The sequence below is a fragment of the Halictus rubicundus genome, chromosome 2 (genome assembly GCF_050948215.1).
Source record: "Halictus rubicundus isolate RS-2024b chromosome 2, iyHalRubi1_principal, whole genome shotgun sequence".
In the NCBI taxonomy this organism is placed as follows: domain Eukaryota; kingdom Metazoa; phylum Arthropoda; class Insecta; order Hymenoptera; family Halictidae; genus Halictus; species Halictus rubicundus.
In genome coordinates, this window is record NC_135150.1 from 11,303,626 (window position 1) to 11,326,364 (window position 22,739).

A 22,739-nucleotide genomic window follows, 5' to 3' on the forward strand; every position below is an offset into this window, starting at 1 on the left:
TTTCAAAATTACAATTTATAACTAAAACTTTTTAAATAATTTCTTCGATGTCTGTCATAATTAGAATCGTGAATATCTTGACTGACTTGACAATATTTATGTTATTAATATTCGGAGGGAAATAGTACGTTTTTTCCGAATAGTACATCGGGAAACATGCTAACATGTGAAGTTCCGACTCTCGATAGATCAAATTTTAATAGCGCATCGACCAAAGTTTGTAGCTACAAAGAAGGACCGGTTTTGTTACTTATTAATGGGTAAACGGATAGACATGATGTTGTATAACGTTATGAAGATCAAAGTAACCCAGCTGGTGAAGTTTACTTTCGGAAAGTTGCGCAGGGATCTTTTGTGAGTTAACAAAATATGTTTGCAATAGGCAAAAACATGGTACATATTATATTATTGTAAGGAGTCATCGCCTGCGAAATGATGTACTGTTAAGTTAACTTTGGAGAGCAAGGGAGAGACGAGTAGCTAGTGAATTAATTGATTAATATATTTTAAACATATTGTCTTGCAATGTTACATTAATATTTATAGCAGATGTGACTTTAAATCTCAATACAATGAAAAGTTCTATGCAATATAGTACAATTTTTGGCTTAACTTCACCTCAGGAAACCAAAAATTTTTAACCTTTTTTTGTGCAATCCTGTAAGTTTTGGTGAGAAAATGCCGAAAATCTAAGTTTCAATCCTAGGAAATCACTAGCTCAAAAGTTATACGTATGTAGATGTGCGATTTTTAGCGTTTTTGACAGGTAAGGACGCCGCCATGTTGGCATGTAGTGACCGTCGCGCGTTGCTTAACGAATTGAGTCGCTAGATACCATGCATGAGTTGATGGATTTTACAGGGGACGATCCATCTGTTTCGTCATCAACTATTGCGGCGTAGTTCCACTATTGCCGTGAGATGATTGTCGACATTTCACCAAGATGCAGGTTATATTTACAACTTTTTTTTTATAGGTGTGTTCGGAAATGATATTTCCTCTGAAAGATCGGTGCTCTACCTTATCAGCATTATCGCGTGCATGTGGTGTGATTTAGCGGCTCCGCTCTTTAAACGACGCGGGACGGTCACTATATACCAACATGGCGGCGCCCTTACCTGTAAAAATCGCTGCAAATCGCACATCTTTACATACACATAACTTTTGAACTACTGATCTCCTAGGATTGAAACTTGGATTTTCGGCATTTTCTCACCAAAATCTACAGGATTACATAAAAAAGGTAAAAAATTTCGGGTTTCCGGAAAGTATAACCCTATTTCTAATTTATTTAAATTTTGATAGAACTTTTATAAGAAGCTAATTTCTGTTTGTATCCAATTATTATAGACAAGGTTTTTAAACAATCTTTAACACCAAACCGAATTTCTAATTAATTATTAATGGATAAAAATCCACAAAACAAAAAGTAGTGAAAAATTGACAGAACGATATTGTTTCTAAAAACCCTTTCTAATTGCCAACAAATGCTGGTATTAAACCTAATTATTCAGAAAATGTATTTTAATTAAATTTAGAAGCTGAGCATCAATCAAATTATTTGTCAGAAACATCTAAAAACATTCGTGGTTAATCGCTATGGCGGATGACCCAATTATCGTTTTAATCTCTTAGTATGTCGTAGATAATACAATTTGGATTACCTTTTAGCTTAATATTGAATTGAAATTTAGTATTGTATTAGTCACGTGTCCTTAGACAACGTTGCTTCTCATTTACAATCGTCGAATGAACTTTCGATTTCGAGGCGAAACGTACTCCGGAACTTTCCGCGAGGTTTCGGTACAGATACGTGGCAAAATTTCCGGCAAATATTTTTTTCTCGTTTTACAGGGGCGCAATTTGCTCCTGCCAAATCCGCGAAACAAGTACTTCCCCCATTTGCAGGAAAAACCGACACTAGAAAGTTTCAAAGGAACCCCTTTAGAAATTCCTGAATAAGAACTTTAATAACGTTGGTTAAAGTCGTATACCGTTTGCAATTTTTATGTGTGTTTAGTGACCCAGAATGAAAGTTGCCGCGCGGTGTAACGCGTTGGTTGGCCGAGCAACCGACTAACAGTGTGAAAGAAAAAATTGGACAGAAGGGAAACCTGAGCTTGTACTATGACACCTGACAATATCTTGTGTGGGCGCAGTCGTGAAAGCGAAATTTACACAATCCTCGTAAAAGCGGGAAAGAGGTATTATTCGTGCAAACTTTGTTAGTGAAAAAGGAAAACGTCGTAAAAAAGTGCTGGAAGCCTGGAAACAGTAACTAACGCGAGTGCATCTGAATGAAGCTGCCATACATTCTTGAATTATAATTTAATTCAGCATAATTTTCAATTAATCGCTACACCTAAGAACAATAATAAACAGATACTTAGAGAAATTGATATTATAGATTATTCTTGGAGGTTTCGATTACAACAAGTTTTAATGATCTATACATATAATTTATTAATGTACAGAACGAGGGGTTTGTGTTAAAATAAATTTTATATTTAATTTAGCTTAAACTTACCTTATTGTTATGATTTGGACATCTTTAAACAATATTGGCAGCCTGAAAACAGTAATTAATGAGAATGCATCTGCATGAAGCTGTAGTATATTCAAGAATTATAATGTAGCTCAACATATTTCTCAAGCAATTATTATTTTTGAAAACAATAATTAAATGACTTCAGGAGAAATTGATATTACAGAATATTCTTGAGAGTTCGGATTAAAATAATTTATATTTACCTACACATGTATATTAATGTAATAATATGTATAGAAAGAGAGGTTTGTATTCAAAAGAAGTTATATTGAATTTAATTTTAAGCTTTTAATTATTTTAAGCTTTTCATATTGCTACGTTTTGGATATTTTGGTTTATTATGAGGGTATAAAGTGAGTGCAATCTGATTGTGACGAATTATAGGATATTTGGAACTTTATTTACTGTAAAATTGAACAAGTTGAGTTAATTTTATATGCTCCAGTAATCTCGCTGTTAAGTATTAACCGATGAGTCCAGAGTTCAATACTTAATCTTATCCGGCTGTTAAATTATTGGTATAAATCTATTTACGGTCTATTTGGTCCACCCATCCCCGTTAAAATTATATCCATTAAGGGTCTTAGACCATAATTATTCTAGTAATACATCTCTGAAACTTTTGAGCCTATGTCGTAAATAACAACTATACATGCACGCACAGAATCTCCTGGAGTTGTGGTCTGCAAACAGCTGTTTGGAGATTAGAAGATTTTACACCTGCAATATTCGAGCTTCAACCGACTTTGCAGGGTTACCTTACGCCCTTTAAGTGGTTCGAGAAAATTGATTTCGCAAATGTACGTTCATGCGAATGCACAACTTTTGAAACGCTTCTCTCGATGTTTTATTGAAATATTCGTAAAAATTACGATTTCGTGTAAGCACCGAAGGAACATGTCCAAATACAAACCGCATCTGGAAGTTTAAATGCGTGTTTCTTGAAACAGTCCCTTCAGAAACCGTGGTAAAAATATCTAGGGAACGGTGCATCGAATCAGCTAGGTGTACATAGTTATTTTCGATTAAATTTTTTAGTATAAGATGCTTTCGCAAGACTGCAAATTTTGCGCATTTTTAACATTTTTTATATTTTAAGTCGGCATAGGAAAATGTTTATTAAAATTTAATGGGGTGTATGCATTGGAGCATGATAGAACTTCTAACAGGGTAAACAAAGTTTTTCGGTTCAATCTTTTATAGATTGGCCAATTAAAATTTACATAAAGATCTGCAACCTGATTATAACATTATGACAAAAGACCGTGGAACGATCACACCGGGCCCATTTTAGAGCATGTAATTTCTACCGTCAGAAAGTACCATTTTTCCCCAAAACGTTTCTCGGAAATGGTTTCTTTCTGACATTGTTCGCATTAAAATTAATGTAGACACTGAACATTTTTTCAACGGACTAAAACCAAATTGCATTTAAAAATGGAAATCATTGTTATAGATTGTCGTAATTGAATGTCATTAGATTGTCATAATTGAATGGAAGCTTTCTAAAAAATTTTAGTTGGTCTTTTTTTTAGAATCCAATGTTATTAATTTTAATGTTGATCGCATACGGCGATTTGTGGGATCAGGATTGTTAAAGCCACTATACTTAAGCACGAGCGTGTTTATTCTACAAGAGGCTGACCGGTAATGCAAAGGGACTGCTCGCTACTCCACTGTTTATCGTCCTTGGAAGTGGTCGGCGCAATGCCTCAGACCTTGGTTCGGGCTACATTTAGCGTGGCCTCTCATCCTGAGTGAATTCAGCGCGATAGTACCTGCAGAAGCCAAAGCGTCCGTCGTTGTAGATTCAAGGATCGTCAAGGTATACAATTAACAAGTATTATGAGATTTAATCATTTTAGTTGCTCCGAATACTCGAGCGCCAAGTCTCACTTCTAATTTTATTGTGCTCCACACTGTTCCAGCAAAAACATCAAATTGTGAAACACGCTGCCATTGTGTGTTCAAGCTTCCATTGTATTTATTGGTCTTTATGTACAGTGAGCAAAACTGAACCAAAAATGTGAAATTACAAAACACGTTCCTATTATGTTGGAGCTTCCATTGTTACTTAATATTTTATTTTTATTTTTCATTCAATCTATTGATAGTAACCTTTATATACAGTGACAAGCAAAACTGGACCAAAAACATGAAATTATAAAACACACTGCTATTATGTTGATGCTTCAATAATGTTTATTCATATTCTCTGCTTATTTTCTATGTAATCCTTACACAATCATCTTAGCGTGGAATGAGACGTATAACAAGACTAATTAGTCTAATATAAAAAAATCATTATTTATATTCAATAAGTGACAAAATTATTAGAGCCACAGTGTGAAAAATACATTTATTTTTAATGGGGCAGATAATATTGCCTACAACGTTGCAAAATATATATTTGCAATTTTGAAACGTGAACATTTCATGCAATAATAAAAGAAAATAGTCAGTGCAGCTAGAGTTGCATTTAAAAATTGATGGTTTTAATGTAAATATATCAATTTGCGATTGAAGAGTATTTTATACAAACGCTACGAAAATAAAGCCTAATTTTTACTTGATGAATATATGTCACTGCCTCGAATATTAAATATCAATTTCGATGAGTACAAAGAGAGAATGTTTTCGTATAATTTAGCAGGTTTTCTTCATTCTCCGCTCTTACGTCTCAATCTTTCTTAACGTCACTATTTCGGCGGCTTTACTTTCTGCTCGTGCCATCTAAGATTCGTCCTGAGAAAGTCATAAATGATTGAAATGGAGTGCAATTACCATTAAATATTTCTGAACTTCCATTCCGTCACATTTACTTTCGACAGTCCCAACAATTTTTACACACCGCGCGTTATTAGGGGGGTAGACTGGTTTTTCATTTTCGAAAAATCGATTTTTCTCACTTCGCATTTTCTTCAAGCATTACTCTTGTAGAATATGTGTGCAATAGGATTTGCTTGAATTCGTAGTATCAATATACTTGTAGGCGTTTGAAGAATGCATCTCTCATTTCACATAATCGATAGGTGAATCTATAACACGTTCACGGACAATAAAAATTTCAGTGAGCTGCAAAAATAGATAGGCAATTTTTCTTGAAACTAGTTGTACTATCCGAAATCTAATTAGAAATAAACAATAATAATAAGTTAACTGTCATTAGTAATGACAAATGAAATGTATATTAATTACAAAAACAAATTTCAATTTGAAATGTATATTAATTACAAAAACTTAAGGTTGTATAAAATTAAATGAATAAAAATTGGCTTTAAAATTTGAATGCTATAGCATTCACGTCATTTTGCATCACTAGGAAAATGAATGCTATAGCATTTGCGTCCGCGAACGTGTTAAACATGTTGTTCTCGAAACCATTTTTTTCGAAACTATTGCCACGATATCTCAGGATCTAGTTCGCCAGTTGACTTAAAATTTTGAAAGGATCTTCAGCACATACACTGTTGCCACACAAATAAAAATGTTGTAAAATCCGTTTTTTTTTCTTATTTTACAACAGGCTAAATTTGGAAAAATTACAAAAAATTGGTAATTTGATTTGAAAATATCGTAACTTTGTAAATAATAAAGATTTATAATTCATGTTGCTTCAGACCGTAGCCATATTCATACTGATTTATATACGTTCTCATTTCTTTGTTTTCGATCAGCAGAAGGACCGATATCATGGCAACAGTCGACACAAGTTCTTCACAACATAAAAAATATATATAACTCGTGTAATTTTGATTATTTTTACCTGGAAAACTAACTTATATTTTTTATATTAAAAACGTTCGACTGTTCTTCTGGAAAGGATTCCTAAAAATACGAAAAACGGAATGCCCCCTTAACTTTTAAAGCGTTCCATTCTAAACTGTTTACATTTTATTTTTGAGATTACAGTAGAGCCTCGCTCATTGCAGCCTCGTTCGTTAAATACTAGCAACTCCCATCACGAGTTGTTAGACTGTAGGGAGTGGGGGAAAGTGGAGGAACAGATCACGCGATTGGTTACTTCTTTCGTTGCACAACCTCGATTTTTGCACGGAGTTCCGTATTTTTATATTTTATGGGGTCTCGGTGTACGCGATAAATAATCTCGATCGTCCTGTCAATCATCGGAATTTTATTCAAAAACAGCTTTCCCCCGGGAAGTCCGCTATAAACTTCATTGCACCTTTCAGATTTATTCGGTCGCCTCGTGAAGCCGTCTTGATGTTTAAAATTAATACTTTGATCAATCTTGAAGAGCTACTTTTAACAGTCACGGGGAAGCTTGGCAGACCACCTTTGTTTCATAAGTTTCGCCTCTTTCCTTCGCAAAACCGTAACCATCTTGTGACTTCCCTTCGGCCTTTTATTCAAAACATGCTTACGTGCTGTTTGTTATTACAGTCGGGGTATTTAAAAAGTTCCTTCCGCTAAGAAGATTCCCAAAGTACGAGCTAAGTAATTGGTAATTAGAAGGAACACTAATTAAGTATTGTACTAAGTCTTGTATAAAACGGCAACTCAATTTAGAACTTTTCTGGACACGTTTAATATCGCAGCTGTCAGCTCAAAGTTCGTGCAATGAAAAACTACTTCCTATTCATTAGTCTTGAATATTTTATTGCAATTTCATTTTTCTCGTTTTCTTTTTTTTCAGCTTACTTCGCCGTACGTTTACCTTGGATGGACCCGTTATTAGTCGACAGTCTCTTGAGGTGCTCCAAAGTCCGTAAAACTAAGCTTCTCAGTAATTCTACTTGTGCTTTAAAGATGGTTTAAACAATTAAAATTGTAATTTTCTTATAACATTGCACCCTCGGAAAAATCCAATGCGTTTTAGACAAATTTGATCGAGGACAAAACATTTTCTCGTTTGTTTCCTGTGAAAATATTATACTTGGTTGTCAGTGTGCCATTTTTGGATACCTTTTCCATATTTGGTACCATTTATGTCTTCCTATTGTAACTTCAATGGTGAAAACTGTCCACGTGTTAAAATTATAGAACTTCAAAGTGAATTATTTAATTGTACCATCCAAAATTTATCGAAAACTGTTTCCTAAAAAAAAAGTTGCAAATAAAAATTATTTGGGTTCTTTTTTTCATTAAGATTCGAAAGTGACTTAGAATTCTTTTACTATGATACATAACACTTGATCTTGCGATTAGTACAAATGCGAAATTGTAAATAAGAAACCATTACGTTATATGCAGTTAGGAACTAATATACAGTGAGATATTTGTTAATTTATTTTTAATTTAAATCATTATAGACGACCAATGAGTTCAAGTGTTTCCAGTGTTATAATATTACATATTTTAATAATTTGAGTCTCCGTGTTGTTAGGAGTCGTAAATGTCTTTAGATAAACTGCATTTTTAAATGTCTCCATTGAAAAATAATTTACAAAACATTTTTACTCGGCACCAATTAAGTTCAACAATTTTTGACTCAGTACGCTTTAAAATCAGAAGATCACAAAATCACTATCAAATCCCAAAAACAAAAGCTATATCAAGAAACGAATTATTTTATGCACTTGATTTCTATATTGAACAACTTCGAAACATTTTTTTATTGCAACAAATATTTTTCAAGTGAAAGATGTCACAGTTACTGAATACCCGCAAAAACTATTTATTTTGATTTTGTGGGAACCACATTTGAAAAACAAAATGGTGTCCTGTCTTGGCAACTTTCCTTCGTTATTGCCAAATACAATGGATCAGCAAGTGGTAAAAAACTGCGACAGGTCGGGCTATAAGCATTTAATTGTGGTCGAAATCGCAGATTTGGGTGCCCGTTGAATTACGTTCAGAAACTCGTGACAGAAAATGAAAACTTGCACGTCGCAGTGAGAATATTGGCCGCCGCAGAGTTACGGTCGCAGATCGGTGACCGAAATACAAACGTTCAGTCGTTTCGGTTGTTGGTCACTTTCGTACGATATTACACTTCAAATTCCGACTTGCAAATTACGGTTATTGTGCCGGCGCCGGTGAGAAGTAACTAGTCACACGGGGCTAGTTTTATTTCTGTTTTCGTTGTTTAATTTAGACGCGTGCTTATACGGGTTTTGTAATTAGCAGTGCCTAGCGTTCTAAAATATTTTGCGCGCCGCTCGTTTCACGCAACACGTTCCACGTCACTTTTAGAATTTCAAACAAATTTAATATGAATTCGAAATGCTCCCTTGCTGCAAATCGTAAACACTTTTTTTGTTTCGCGTTGCCACTCGTCAACGAGCATCTTCTCTCACACAGCGCACATGCTGTAAATGACTTTTAAATACAGTAAAGTATCGATACATGTGAAGAATTCGTGACGGAAAAGTCAATTATAAAGAGTATACGAAATATCGATTTCAGCGGAGTGGTGAGATGATACTAATTTAGTGACAAAACTATTTTTTTAGTAATTATATCATCCTGAAAATTTTACTAATCTATTTGTGACATTTTTCCAATTGAAACGATACTATACACGATACACTTCGGATCGTATTTACTTGGTTAATTCACGATACAGTAAAATCTCGATTATCCGAACTACAGTAGACTCCCATGCTGTCAAATATTTTAAATATCCAAATTGCATCTTGTTTAGGCTCATATTAATCAGAAAAATGTCGCAAATATGTCGGGGAAAATCTCAGAAATAAATTATTAAAAATGAAAAAGTTTCGTCATTACTATTCGACGTCTTTCATGTATATTATCCTGTACCCAGTAAATCGCTGAACAAACACAATTTATTGAATTACTACGCTCCGAGTATCGTACACATATTAAAGCGATTTAATGAAAATTTGACTTCATTAGCGTTACGCTGCCGCGTTCCGATCTTATTTCGAGAGCGTAATTTCCCGGTGAAAAGTGTGAATGATTAAAAAGTAATTTGATTTGTACACAACGTCGGTAGGCGTTTCGCGTAAAATGTGGACTCTAATTTGTAAAATTATCTGTTGATCGTTCCGAATTTCCTGTACAATAACCAGCGATCAGCCGAGAGTTTATGGGACCATTAAACATCGAATATAATCACATGCGACGTGTTTTCATCAGGATATGTTCGTTAATTAGTACCCATTTCTTTACGGTCGAAGGGTGTGGAATACGTACGTATAGTGATGCTGTATTTTGGAAAATTATTCACGTTGATATTGACACGTTCAGTGCCAAGTATCAATTCTAAATTAAAAAATCAAAGTAACGGCTAAAGTTTATTTTAGAAAACCAGAATTTTTTAACTTTTTTTATGTAATCCCGTAAATTTGTCGAGAAAATGCCTAAAATCCAGGTTTTAATCCTAGGAGATCAGCTGTTTAAAAGTTATTCGTGTGTAAAGATGTGCAATTTTCAGCGTTTTCTCGCCAAAAACTAGAGGACTACATAAAAAATAATTAAAAATTTCTGGTTTCCTGAGGTAAAGTTTAATGAAAGTAATTATCGGAATCGAAACTAGATAGCTCAAATTTGTCTTAGTAGTAAAACTCCTAATAAGATCCGGTTTATTTGAACGTATTCCAATAGAAATGAATCTCCGCACCTGGTAAAAAATTAGTGTCAAACTTATGTAACCGATGCGATACTTATCGCGTTAATTGACCGGAAAGCAATATTTTTATTTTTAAAATGAAGCGAGCAGGACGTTGCAGCGATTGTAGATGATAAGTTCCAGAAATAGGGAACGACTGTTGTTGGCTTACCGTCCAAGTGCTAGTGGTTTATGATGCTACCTGCCAAAGTCCAGCCGCTGGATAACTTTTCTGGTTACGTTGTGCAGAGGATTTTCTAAGTAATGGTCTTTCCTTAGAATTCGTTGATACATTCGACGCAGCAAACAATATCTCGGATAGATTAAAATTAAAGAAATTCTCTAATATGAAATACAGGTTAAGGGGCCCTTATTTTTAAAGTATAATGCACATTAGAAAAGACATACAATATATACATTAACTGATTTTAATGAAAAAAAAAATATCTCTTTTTTAATATCCATTCTGCTTTAAGAATAAGTATAATTAGTATAGGTACAGTAATTGTCACGCTCACCGTAATTGGGTCCCTTACCCTACGTGTTTCGTCGAAAATTTTAATATTGCTTGTTAGATATAAACGGGCTGTTAAAACGCGACGAAACTTGATCATTTTCAGTATTATAGCATTAGTTCCTAATCAAAAATATTCATCTTTTATTTTTGTATTTTTGTTTTTCTGATGACGAGTATACAATGAAATTGTTATTATTATTAAACAGGACGAAACCATAGCAGTATGATATTCCACAAAGTCTTCGTTATACCTCGCATTATTTACAAAGTGAAGTACATGAAATGAGAAGAACGTTTTTAACAAGCGTTCTTATGACATCGGTTTTTGTTCCACAGACCAACAAAGGAAAATACTTCAGATTATTAGGTTGTACCATTAAGTCAAAACAAGCTTTTCATGCAACTATGTTCGTATTTAGGTGTAGGTTATATTTAATTATATTGTAATTTTAAATGATGGAAAACTAAAAGAATTTAAGCGTACCAATTTATTGTTTAAACTTACCGAAATTATTGAAAGAAGAAAGTAGTTTTTCTTTGGCTTCTTTTTCACGTAATTTATGTGAGGAACATTCATTTTGCATAAAAATCAGCAGTCATTAAACACACATTAAACACAAGTATAGTAAATAGAAAAAGCTAAATGCATAAGAATGAAGCGACTGAAACACTTGGCAGTGTGTAATCTTGAAATATTCCGTCAGAATTCGGTTGTTTTCAGGAAATAAACACTTTTCTATAGGGAAATAAACACTCTAACCCTGTCTTGGACCCTTCGCCCTTATGGCTTAAGGACTCTGGACTCGACCTGAGGGGTTAAATGTCCCTGTAAACTTCGCTGTCAGTGCGCACATGGACCTTAAGAACCGCCCTTAAGGATACTTCCCTCTACACAAGTGCAAATAGCGCACTCCGCTTCAAAGTTAGCTAGCCAAACGTTGTCAGACTCTTCGGAATAAGTGATGTTGCCGTTTTAAAACTTCCCCGATCAACGAAACGTTCTGTTACTGTTTGCATAAAATATTTTAATAATCGGTTAACCGGGAGAAGTCTCGCATTTTCAAACGCAAGTTCAAAGACGAATTTGGCTTTATTTAATTTGAATTAAGAAGAGATCACTGTTACCAATAACTAGACTTTACTAGACTATGGGTTTTTATGCAAAATGAAAATTGTATGCATCAATTGTTAGAGACAGGAATTAAATAGAAATGTGTTTTTTGTCTCTAATAATTTTAACAAGTTGGAAATATAATGTATCGATTGAATTTCAGTGTTTATAATTTTTTACATTTTATCATAAATGCAATATCTATTAATGACCATTACTTATTCTCTTTCTACGCATTTTTATTACTTGATTATTGCGTTATTCATTTTTCTTTTACACACTGCACATTCAAATGGTTATTTATTGAATAAATTTTTGCTAAACTGTTAATATTTATTGTATAACATACTTGAAATTATTTGATAAGAACATGCATAGGTTCATCGGTAAAACTGATGGATTAACACAATCGAAAAATATATTATTTTTCATCAATCCCGTATACAATATTTATAATAATGTGATATAATAATTATATCATTAATTTTAAGTAAAACATTTATAATTGCAATGTAGATATTTATCTAAGAGCACCATTAGGTAGAATAATTCTTATGAATGGAATTCATTGCAATTTTTGTATTTTTAATTTCTGAACGAAGACAAATTCATTTAATTGGAAATCGTGTGCTGTATGTTCGTATTTGATTTGATTGACAAGCACAAGCAGAAACGCACCAGCATCAATATTTAACGGTGAGAGTGCGGAAAGATTTGAAACGAAATCGTGCAACCGTCGCCTTCTGTCAAGTTAAAAAGGCAGATACCTCTGCAGGAGCTCTGTGTTTCAATGAATTATGCCGGCTGCTGAAACGAAGCTTAAACTGCATAATGAACATGGGGCATACATAGGAAGTGAAGAAGGAAGTCCGGAGTGTACTAGAGCTTGCACGAAGGTCTCACCTGTTGACAGCCTTCTTCGTGACTATGAACGTGCCAGAGCCCCGCAATAACCTTACCATCATGATAATCCAAAAATGTCTGCAGGGCTATAATCTGTCATGAAACCGTGCCACATTCGTACGGTACTATCGTCCCTCTTATTTCGGAATCTGTCAACATCTTACTATACACATTATCCTAACATATGTTCACACTTTCGCGAACTCCTGTTTTATAGCGAAAATGCGATTTTATGAAAAGCATCACAGTGGTAAAATTCAAACAGAAGCAACAACAAAATTTTAAGTCTCTTCTTTCCATTTTCTATTTTTATATCACGATGGACGGTGCATTGTTTTATATTTGTTAAGAGAAGAAGGGCGCTTACCATTTATTTCTCATTTTTCTGAGACATTGATTTTTATTTTCAACTTTTCTATCATGTTTGTTTAATATACACAGTGCTCAAACCTAAAAATTTAAGCACCATACAATTTTTCACTCATTATTGATAACGAGTGTTTTACCGTGACAATATTGTGATAAATATGACATTTTTTTCAATACTTCATGTTTGGAGACTTCAATGTCACCAATGTCTTTTTTGTGAGCTTCATTCGATTTTGAACATCGAAAATAAATAGAAATAGATATAATTTAGAAATAGCAACTGGGATAGAGAAATTGATAAAATAAATTCATTTTAATTAATAAATAATGGACATCAATGTGAGCATTAAAATTAATTTCCTCTTTCAATTTTGAATACTATCTTTCATTTTTAATATTTATATTCACGATTCTCGAATATTCTCTACCCGAGTGTCGAAGAAGAAAAAATATTATTAAATTGTTTATAACCATTTTATGTATTTTTAACGAAAATAAATGACATATACAATTGTAAAGACAAGAATTTAAGAGAATTATGTTACCATATTCGTTGTATTAAACTGATCAAAACGGAGGAAACATTTTCAATAGAATTTTTGTTAGAACAACGGAGGCAATTAAAGCTAATATTTCGCGAATTGTTTGATCCATATTTTGTGCAAACGTTAACTGCTAATAGAATTGAAGAAAATCTCCTCTAGAGGACCGATTGTCCGATTCAAATGCAAATCGAAATGTTCGCGCGGATACGTATTAACCGATGGGTTTCATTGTAACAGAGAAACTTCGTTACACTCTCGTCGTTTCTATAGCGTGCTGGAAAATGTAGTTGTACGTACATACACATAGGTACACACTACCGGACATTGCATGTATTTTTCGTCGACAATGTCGGCCGCTAAGTCGGGAAAAAAGCTGGCGATAAGAACAAATAGACAAGGTCCATGTGGTTAGTCCGAGTTTAAGTTAGCAAATCTCTGGCGTCGGTTCAATCGATATCGAGAATTAAATTACCTGGTAATTTATAAGTTTCCAACAACCGCAATTATCGGCTGAATCAGTCTCACCCGACGTTAATCGAAATTCAGAATAACTCTTAATTAAACCGAATGCGCTGCCACAAATCGACGTTGAAAATTTAGTTTCTATGGTAACTTCGATACATAAAACTATTTGATCGGTGCAAAAATAATTCTGGTGTTCGTTCTTGAGTTTTAACGCTACAGTGGATCCAAAAAGTGTTTGAACTGATCCGATCGTGTTCGAACTTGATAATATGAATCCAAAAGAAAAAGAAGCGGAAAACAAAGAAGAAGAAGAAAAATGAGAAAAAACTAGCAAAAATGGAAGAAAATAAAAAGATTAACGCAAAGAAATAAGTAGAAATCAGAAAAAATAAAATCTGTTGCTGCAAAAAAAAAAAAAGTAAAAAATATTGATAATTCATACTATTTTTGTACACTTATTGTACATATTATTTGTTCAGAAATAAACATTCTTCCAAATTAAAAGTTACAATTCTTGGCGTTTGTATTATCGATTTCGCAGGTAGCCACGAATGGAAAGGTAGCTAGTCAAAAACGGTACTTCTGTGGCCAGAAATTGTGTACGATCACAGAAATTGTGAATTTATGTAAGGATAAAATTATTACGTTTTAAGTATTGTGCATCTTACAATGGCTTGATTGTCTGTACATTTCAGACTACACTGATATGTTCTTTACTTTCGTGGACCTATTTTTTCATTAGATATACGCAGTGCGGTGGAAATCGTAGTGTAACCGGGCTGGGGGTGGTTCTACATAAAAAAATAAGAAAGAAATTTAGTGTAACATATTTTCATTCGTAGCTTCGTTTCGGAGAAAATCGAGTTTGAAAATGCAGCGAATACGCGTGCTATTAGATCGAGATCGTTTGACACGTCTGATCATGACCAACCAATTCTACTTACCGCATATACTAAAACGCGCGAACCCGACCGATCTTAAAACTTGATTTTTTCGAAAACGAAACGTCAAGCGATAACATGTTATTCCTTATTTTTCGATTTATTTTTACATGCAGAATCACCCCCTGGTTGTACTGCGATTTCTAGCACACCCTGTATATCAGCGAATGTTACGGGAATCGTTAAAGTGACCACAAAAGGTACCTACATCTACCCTACTTTTTGGATCCACTGTAATAAGATCGTACGAATTTGCATTTTCACATTTTCACTTTGACAGTAAACACAGCCCAATAATAAACAGTTATGACAAAATACAGAACGCAAATCTATTATGAATGCAATGAAAAGCAATGAAACGTCGCCGAAGTTCACACTGATGAAAATCGCAATTATTTTTTCACCGAGCTAATATATTAAATTGTGTCACTTTTGCAATAAGGATACAATGTCATAACGAAGTTTACGCTGGAAAATGTCGCTGTTTTCGGAGTTTCGTAGCACCGAGGAAGTGGATTGAGGTTCGTCCACGAATCGTTCCGAAACTTAACGATAATTCAGGTCTCTCGGTCTAAACAAGGGGACCGGGGGTTGGGAAAAAGGGGGAATCGTGCCGAAAATGGAATATAGAAACTGCACGGCCATCGTGACTTCCGCGGTGGCTCGAAGCGAGTAGTTGAGTGGCTTTATCAGGCCTCGTTACTGAGCTAAATCCATGGCACGAGTGGAAGAACACTCTCGTGACGGACGTAAAACCCGAAATGAACTTCCTCGCTTACGGGGATTGCCGTTTTGGCCCGTGAAAGAGGGGCAAGTGGGTTGCCGGAGTCCAACCACCGGATTCGTACAATACACACTGTGTCCCATTTTAATTTCTAAATAGATATGTCTCGGATAGCACGTTCAGCCGATGAAACGAAACATACCGCGGTTAAAGGAGGTCGCTGAACGTTTGACTGAGAATATCGTTGAATCACTTTCCACCAGAAATTCCTTCCCTCTTTCCTAGGGAAATGCCCCCATTCGTGTGCCTATTGCCGAGTGGGGTTTATGTAAAAACTCACCTCCGAGAACACCGGTTTACGAATTACTGTATTTCCAGAAAACTGGTTAAACTGGGAATTTAATTGTTATGATTACAGAAATCCACTTTCGAATTTTTGCGAAAATGAAAATACTTCTAAAATATCGCCAACTAGGGTTATACAGGGTGTCCCGGTTAAGTGAGTACAGCAGGATATCTCGGAAGGAGTTGCAGTTATTAAAAATGTGTTTGTACAAAAGTTGTTTGGTAGGACGGGCTACATCATGTAGTAATAATTGTTTTCTTGTGGGTGGAGTAGTAGAGGAGATCTGAAGGTCAAACTAATTTTCTTAAATGGAATGCTATATTTTTTTCTTCAGAAAGTAACAGCTGGCACTAAGACAAATCCAAAGAGGTGCTATAATGTAGTATTCTGAGTTCGATAAAGGTAAATTGTTAGCTTATGTTTACGTTGTGCATCGGCTGACGGCAGACAGCTAGCAACCGCTGCTGAGCAGCGTCGAATGCGTCGATATCAAGTTACTGCAATTATGATATTATAAACAGAGATTGAAGATTATTGCTAAAGCCATAAAGTATCAATTGCAATTTTCACTTACTAGTTAAATAATTTTTTATCCTTCTACATGTTCACCATCATTGGAAATACATATTTGTAATCTTTTTAAAAATTGTTTCTCAACACTTTTTAACATTTCCTCTGATATTGATCTGCATGCGGTCGTAATTCTTGTTTGTAAATCATTTACGTTTTCTACTGGTGTCTGAAAGACTATTTGTTTTAAATAGCCCCACAGAAAAAAATCACACGGAGAAAGATCTGGCGACCTTGGAGGCCATGCAATTGGTCCGCCACGTCCAATCCATTTATTTTCGAATTTAATATTTAGCCAGTTACGAACTGCTATAGCATAATGGGCAGGAGCTCCATCTTGTTGAAACCAAAGATTTTGTCTTTGTATTATTGGCATTTCATCCAAAGTATCAGATAATTCTGTTTCGAGAAATCTTAAATACGATGCTGCATTTACGTTCCCTTCAAAAAAGTAGGGTCCAATTATTTTGCGATTATGGATACCGCACCACACCATAACAGATTTTCGATATTGAATGTTGCATTGTTTAATCCAATGCGGATTTTTAGCTGACCACATCCTTGAATTCTGATGGCAAATTACACCGTTAGTATAAAAAATGCTTTCATCCGTTATCATCAAATTCCGAATAAAATTTCGATCATATGCAGTTTTATCGAAAATCCATAACGAAAATTCTATTCGTGGTCCAATATCGCGAGGAAAAATTTGTTGCACGTCCGTTGCCTTGTAAGCTTTCAAGTTATGCTTCTTAAGAATTTTATGAACAGTCGTTTTTGAGAGTCCACAATTGGCTGAAACGCTACGAATGGATGTTCGAGGATACGTGTTGAAAGCGGCCAAAACGTTAACTTCATTGTCTTCAGTCCACAAAGAACGTCGATATCTCCCTTGTACAACACTTCCAGTGTTCTTAAATAACTCAACAACTTTTCGGATAACTGATGCTGACAGCTTTGGTGTATCCGGATGCCGTTTATGGAATTCACTACTGACTTGTCTGTATGATTGGTATCCATCACCCCGTAGAAGAACTAATTCTACCTTCTGTTTAACAGTTAGAGACATTTGAATGTATTAAATAATCACACAACACACTGAAAAGATTAAACAAAACAGTCGCACTAAAAGAACTGAACTGAAGTAGTACACTAAAAGAACTAAACAGAACAGTACAATAATGAAACAAAAATAATAACTATGAATTAAAATGTCTGATACTTTGACTTCTTCACTCACTGAATGCACTTCTCAAACTAATTTGTCGACCCTGATAGAACTAATGAAAACAGCACGTGGGAAATAAATTCGAACTTTGTTTACAATATTGGGTCTTATCGCAGTAACTCGATATCGACGCATTCGACGCTGCTCAGCAGCGGTTGCTAGCTGTCTGCCGTCAGCCGATGCACAACGTAAACATAAGCTAACAATTTACCTTTATCGAACTCAGAATACTACATTATAGCACCTCTTTGGATTTGTCTTAGTGCCAGCTGTTACTTTCTGAAGAAAAAAATATAGCATTCCATTTAAGAAAATTAGTTTGACCTTCAGATCTCCTCTACTACTCCACCCACAAGAAAACAATTATTACTACATGATGTAGCCCGTCCTACCAAACAACTTTTGTACAAACACATTTTTAATAACTGCAACTCCTTCCGAGATATCCTGCTGTACTCACTTAACCGGGACACCCTGTATAAAAACTAACTTATGAGAATACTGATTTTCGAATTATATTTCCAGAAAATTGGTTAAACTGGGGTTTTCATTTTTGTGTTTTCAGTAATCACCTTGCGAATTTTTGAACAAGGAAAAATTTAAATAAAATATTACTAGTTAGAGTTTATGTAAAAATTGACTTATGAGAATACTGATTTTCGAATTATATTTCCAGAAAATTGGTTAAACTGGGGTTTTCATTTTTGTGTTTTCAGTAATCACCTTGCGAATTTTTGAACAAGGAAAAATTTAAATAAAATATTACTAGTTAGAGTTTATGTAAAAATTGACTTTTGAAAATGCTGATTTTCGAATTATATTTCCAGAAAATTGGTTAAACTGGGATTTTAATTCTTGTGTTTGCAATATAAAAATTTGCAATATAAACATACATGTGGACAGCCATGATGTTAATAACAAGATATGGCAAATGTTGCTCTTTAAAAGGGTCTGACGAAAATTGCTATGAAAAGGAATCGAAAGTTTCCTCGGGGTTACTTTTGCAAGAATGAACGGTAATTATTGGAGTTTATAATCGAAATTATTGCTTTAATGCATCGAAGAAAGTAATATTATTACAATATGATGGTGCAGGCCTGGAATGTGAAAAATCGATTAATAACAAGTTCATTCGGAGAGAATAAAAGTTAAAACAATTGCAATAGACATTTGTGATTTTTGTGGTAAGGTGAAAGACGATATGAACTTGAATTTTGAAATGAAAATCAATTTCTCCTGTGTGTTTGTTATGAATTATACATTGTAGGTAGAAATATATTTTTACAAAATGTCCATACTGACACATTTATGTTACATATTTACGAGAAATATATTTATTTGGCTATTTGCAATGGAAAGCCTTTCGAATTTGTTTTTGACAAACTAAACAACGTATATACATAAAACTTTGTAGGCTTATTTATATACATTGAAACGACATTCATGAATTTTTATACATCGTCATCGCCAAAACTGTGGTAATTATTCACCCAGGGAGCAAAGCGGTTAACGATATTCCTCTCGGATGACTCACACAAGAAATTATATCGAGTTAAAACTTTTCAAACTTTTTTAATAAATTTTGATCTGCTAATCGTGCAAGTTCATAAATAGTTCATAAACAGTTTTAGAATGGTACAGTTCAAAATTGTCATACAGAGTGAATTTTATTGAAACGTATAAACGGGTTGTCATTTTTTAGAAATATTTGAGAAATGTCATGTAATAGTTTAATGTTTGCCCAATTAAGGTGTTCCAGAAAATGTTACACATTAAAAAACAAATATTAATTTACTAAGCCATAGATTAAACACAATTAATTTATGTATTCATTATTCAGACTTCTGCAACGAAATCATTTAATAATTTATCTCTTAACAAACGCGTAACATACGTTTCAATGCACAATTCAATGTATACGTTCTTGCGACGGATTGTTTGCGATGACAATTGCATTGTGCACATGCTTTCTGTGGAATAAACATCACCGAAACTGACAGTTCAAATCAATTGTTTAAAATTTCATGGGACTGTCATGAAAACCGTGGAATATCAGGTGTCTAAAATTCAGAAACAAGAAAAGCGGGTCGGTATTTTCTAAATATTCGAGTGTTTCGCATCTTTGTGGATTTACGTCAGTCAATGCACATGTATCTCGAATAGTCGAACTTTTAACTTTTTTTTTAAATTTTCATTTTTAGTTTTGACCCACAGTGTTTCCACTGTGTTCATTTAACTCTGTGCTTTCATATCTTGTGCTTTTTTATTCGCACGAAAATTCGCGAAAAAAAAGAGCGACAAGAATATCTCATACGCATTTACCGTAAAAGTGTAAGGCGATTTCTAACGCTGCCAAGCAACCAATATTATTTTTTGCAATTTAATTAAAACAACAAATTTCGATAATCTCTAATATTGCAGAGAATGTTATCGATTCAGAGAGAAAACTGAATTTCGTGAAAATGGAATGTAGGCGACCAAAACTTTTTAGAATGAATTACAAATTAGAGTAAAAAAATTTATCTAGAATATTTCGAAGAATGTCGTCGATTCAGGTAGAAAATTAGATATCGTCAAAATGAAATTATAGATAATTGAAACCTTTTAGAATTAATCGCGTATTACGTTCATCTCATTGCGGACATAATTATTCGAACAAATTACTTTAAATCGCCTTTCGGGTCGAATCAAATTTTTATCGCACGGTTTTACCGAATGGTATTTTTTCCTTCTTTTAATCTAAATCTTAATACAATACGAAGTCATCCGAAATGCTTTAGATGTCAGATTGGAACATCTTTTAATACATCAGAGGCGTAGCCTTCGTTCGCGACGCGATATTAAAACGGCGGAAGAATAAAGATCAGATTTAGCAATAGCAGGTCGTTCCGATAGAAATGTAACTTCCGTAAAGCGAAGAGCTTGTATTGGATTCAAAGTTTTTAAACGATAATATTAATTTATTAATCAACGCTGTAAAATCTCCGAAAATCTGTATGCTATGCAATTCTACAGCAGCTAATACAGTTTCACACGATTCTTAATATACAGAAACTATTTATACAGAAAATATACCAAAAATAAATGGGCATATTATTTTTTAGTAATTTTTTTTATAATTTGTAGTAGAGACTTCTTGGCTCACTTTCATGTGACGTCTTCCTGTTACTTTTATTCGGAAAATATGATTTTGGCAGAAAAAAATGTAGGACACTGTATCTACATATATACATTGTTCTACATATACAGATTATTGATCTATTTTATTTTCTGAACGAATAAAGGAAACGACGTGATCTTTGTTTAAATATAACAAAACACTAATACAAAATACCAATACTTGTAGATTGTGTGGATTTAGAATAAAAATATGTAGGTAAAATTTAGTTGAGAAAAAAATTGAAACGAATTTGGAAGTGTCAATATATTTTCAAGTCTACATGAAAGAAATTTTGATTTGACTCTTGCTTCTTATAATTTGCAAAGAAATTTTATTTTGATTAAAAATCTGGTCTATTAATTACATATTTCTATTATTCAATAACAGAATCGTACAAACGGCAGAGAAATCTAAAAGTACAGTATTACATGGTTAATTAAATTTTAATTATAATGAAGCATATACCTGGTGGGTGAAGAACAATGAATTTAAATACACTACGTAAATGTGATTTGCAAAGGCCGAGAATGTAATTACACTGTCCTTTTCCTTTGTAACGTTTTTCCATTGTTGAAATATCTTGATGAAAGATTAATGCTGGAACTGTATTCCTTGTTTTGATTTTAAAATAATTTCGTCATGAATATAACAAAAACAGTCCGGCTGATTTATACACTTCCGCGAGATTTTATCGATTTAATATAGAGCGATCTATGTCTTAATTATGTACTTCGATCAATAAAATCGATAAAAATAGTCCCATTTACATAGTGTTTGGACTTATTTTAATCGGAAGAATCTTGAATGTCCATTGGTATTACAATTATAAAAATAAGACAACAATTACTGAAAATAAAATTTTCCAGTCACCGCATTGCTGCGGTCAATTTTCTTTCTTAAGCATTTCCACAATGAAATGTGAATATAACTCGTATTTTTATAATCTTTTGTAATGATTGGCACCCAAAAAGACAAAAAAAAAATGTATGTAAATAGTAAGCAAAGACATACATGAGTGGTACCAGCGTCGACTACGCATAGCGACGGCCCTGGCGAGTCGCGAAAAGGCTGCTATGGCCGTCTGGCGCGAACGCGTCGCGCACACGCTGTCGATTAACATTTTCTGATCCTTCTCGTACATTAAGGGAACCAAATACTTTTCGTGAATGGTTTCTTCACCAGAAATGTCTGTAGAATGCATTCCTGTATAGTAAATTCCTGCTAGATAAAGGATTTTTCACATAAATACAAAAATAGAGCGTACAAAGTACCCGCGTCGGCACATTTTCAAACTTTAACAACCATTTACAACTATTAGGAAGTACATAAAAATATAATTGACTATATGAATATGTAGAGGAGAGTCCCCTCTATCTCTTGACTCAAATTTGAACTTTCTCGCGTATTTAGTTTTTGCGTAACACGTCGTTTCGTATCAAAATCGGGCATTTTTACAAAAACCAAAATTTTTCGAAAACGTTGCGTGATGGAGCAATTCTACTTTCAGATTCGGTTTTAGGATGACAAAGTGTATAAGAATCACCCAACAGGTATTGCAAAATTTTTTTGGTGTTGGACAGTGTTATTAGACTGTTGCTCTATGTGCAAACTAAAATTTTTCAAAACCGTAAAACGCATTTAAATACTAAATTTCCAATTCTGGAAAAATTGTCCATATCTAACTTGTGGTAATGTTGTAAAAGACCATCGGGACCAACCCCTTTGGGACACCCTGTATAATACGTTAATAATGCAAGTAGGTTAAGAATTTTAAC

General features: G+C 33.9%; 1 protein-coding gene across 1 annotated transcript; it reads right to left on the reverse strand.

Annotated features, from left to right (window-relative positions):
* Positions 1–16,595: 16,595 nt before the first annotated feature.
* LOC143362401 (uncharacterized) lies at positions 16,596–17,645 on the reverse strand. Its single transcript, XM_076802507.1, has one exon. The coding sequence runs from the start codon at positions 17,643–17,645 to the stop codon at positions 16,596–16,598; it is 1,050 nt and encodes a 349-aa protein (XP_076658622.1).
* Positions 17,646–22,739: the final 5,094 nt, after the last annotated feature.

Coding starts and splice junctions, on each gene's coding strand:
- LOC143362401 (XM_076802507.1), bottom strand. CDS start 17,645: ATGTCTCTAACTGTTAAACAGAAGGTAGAATTAGTTCTTCTACGGGGT.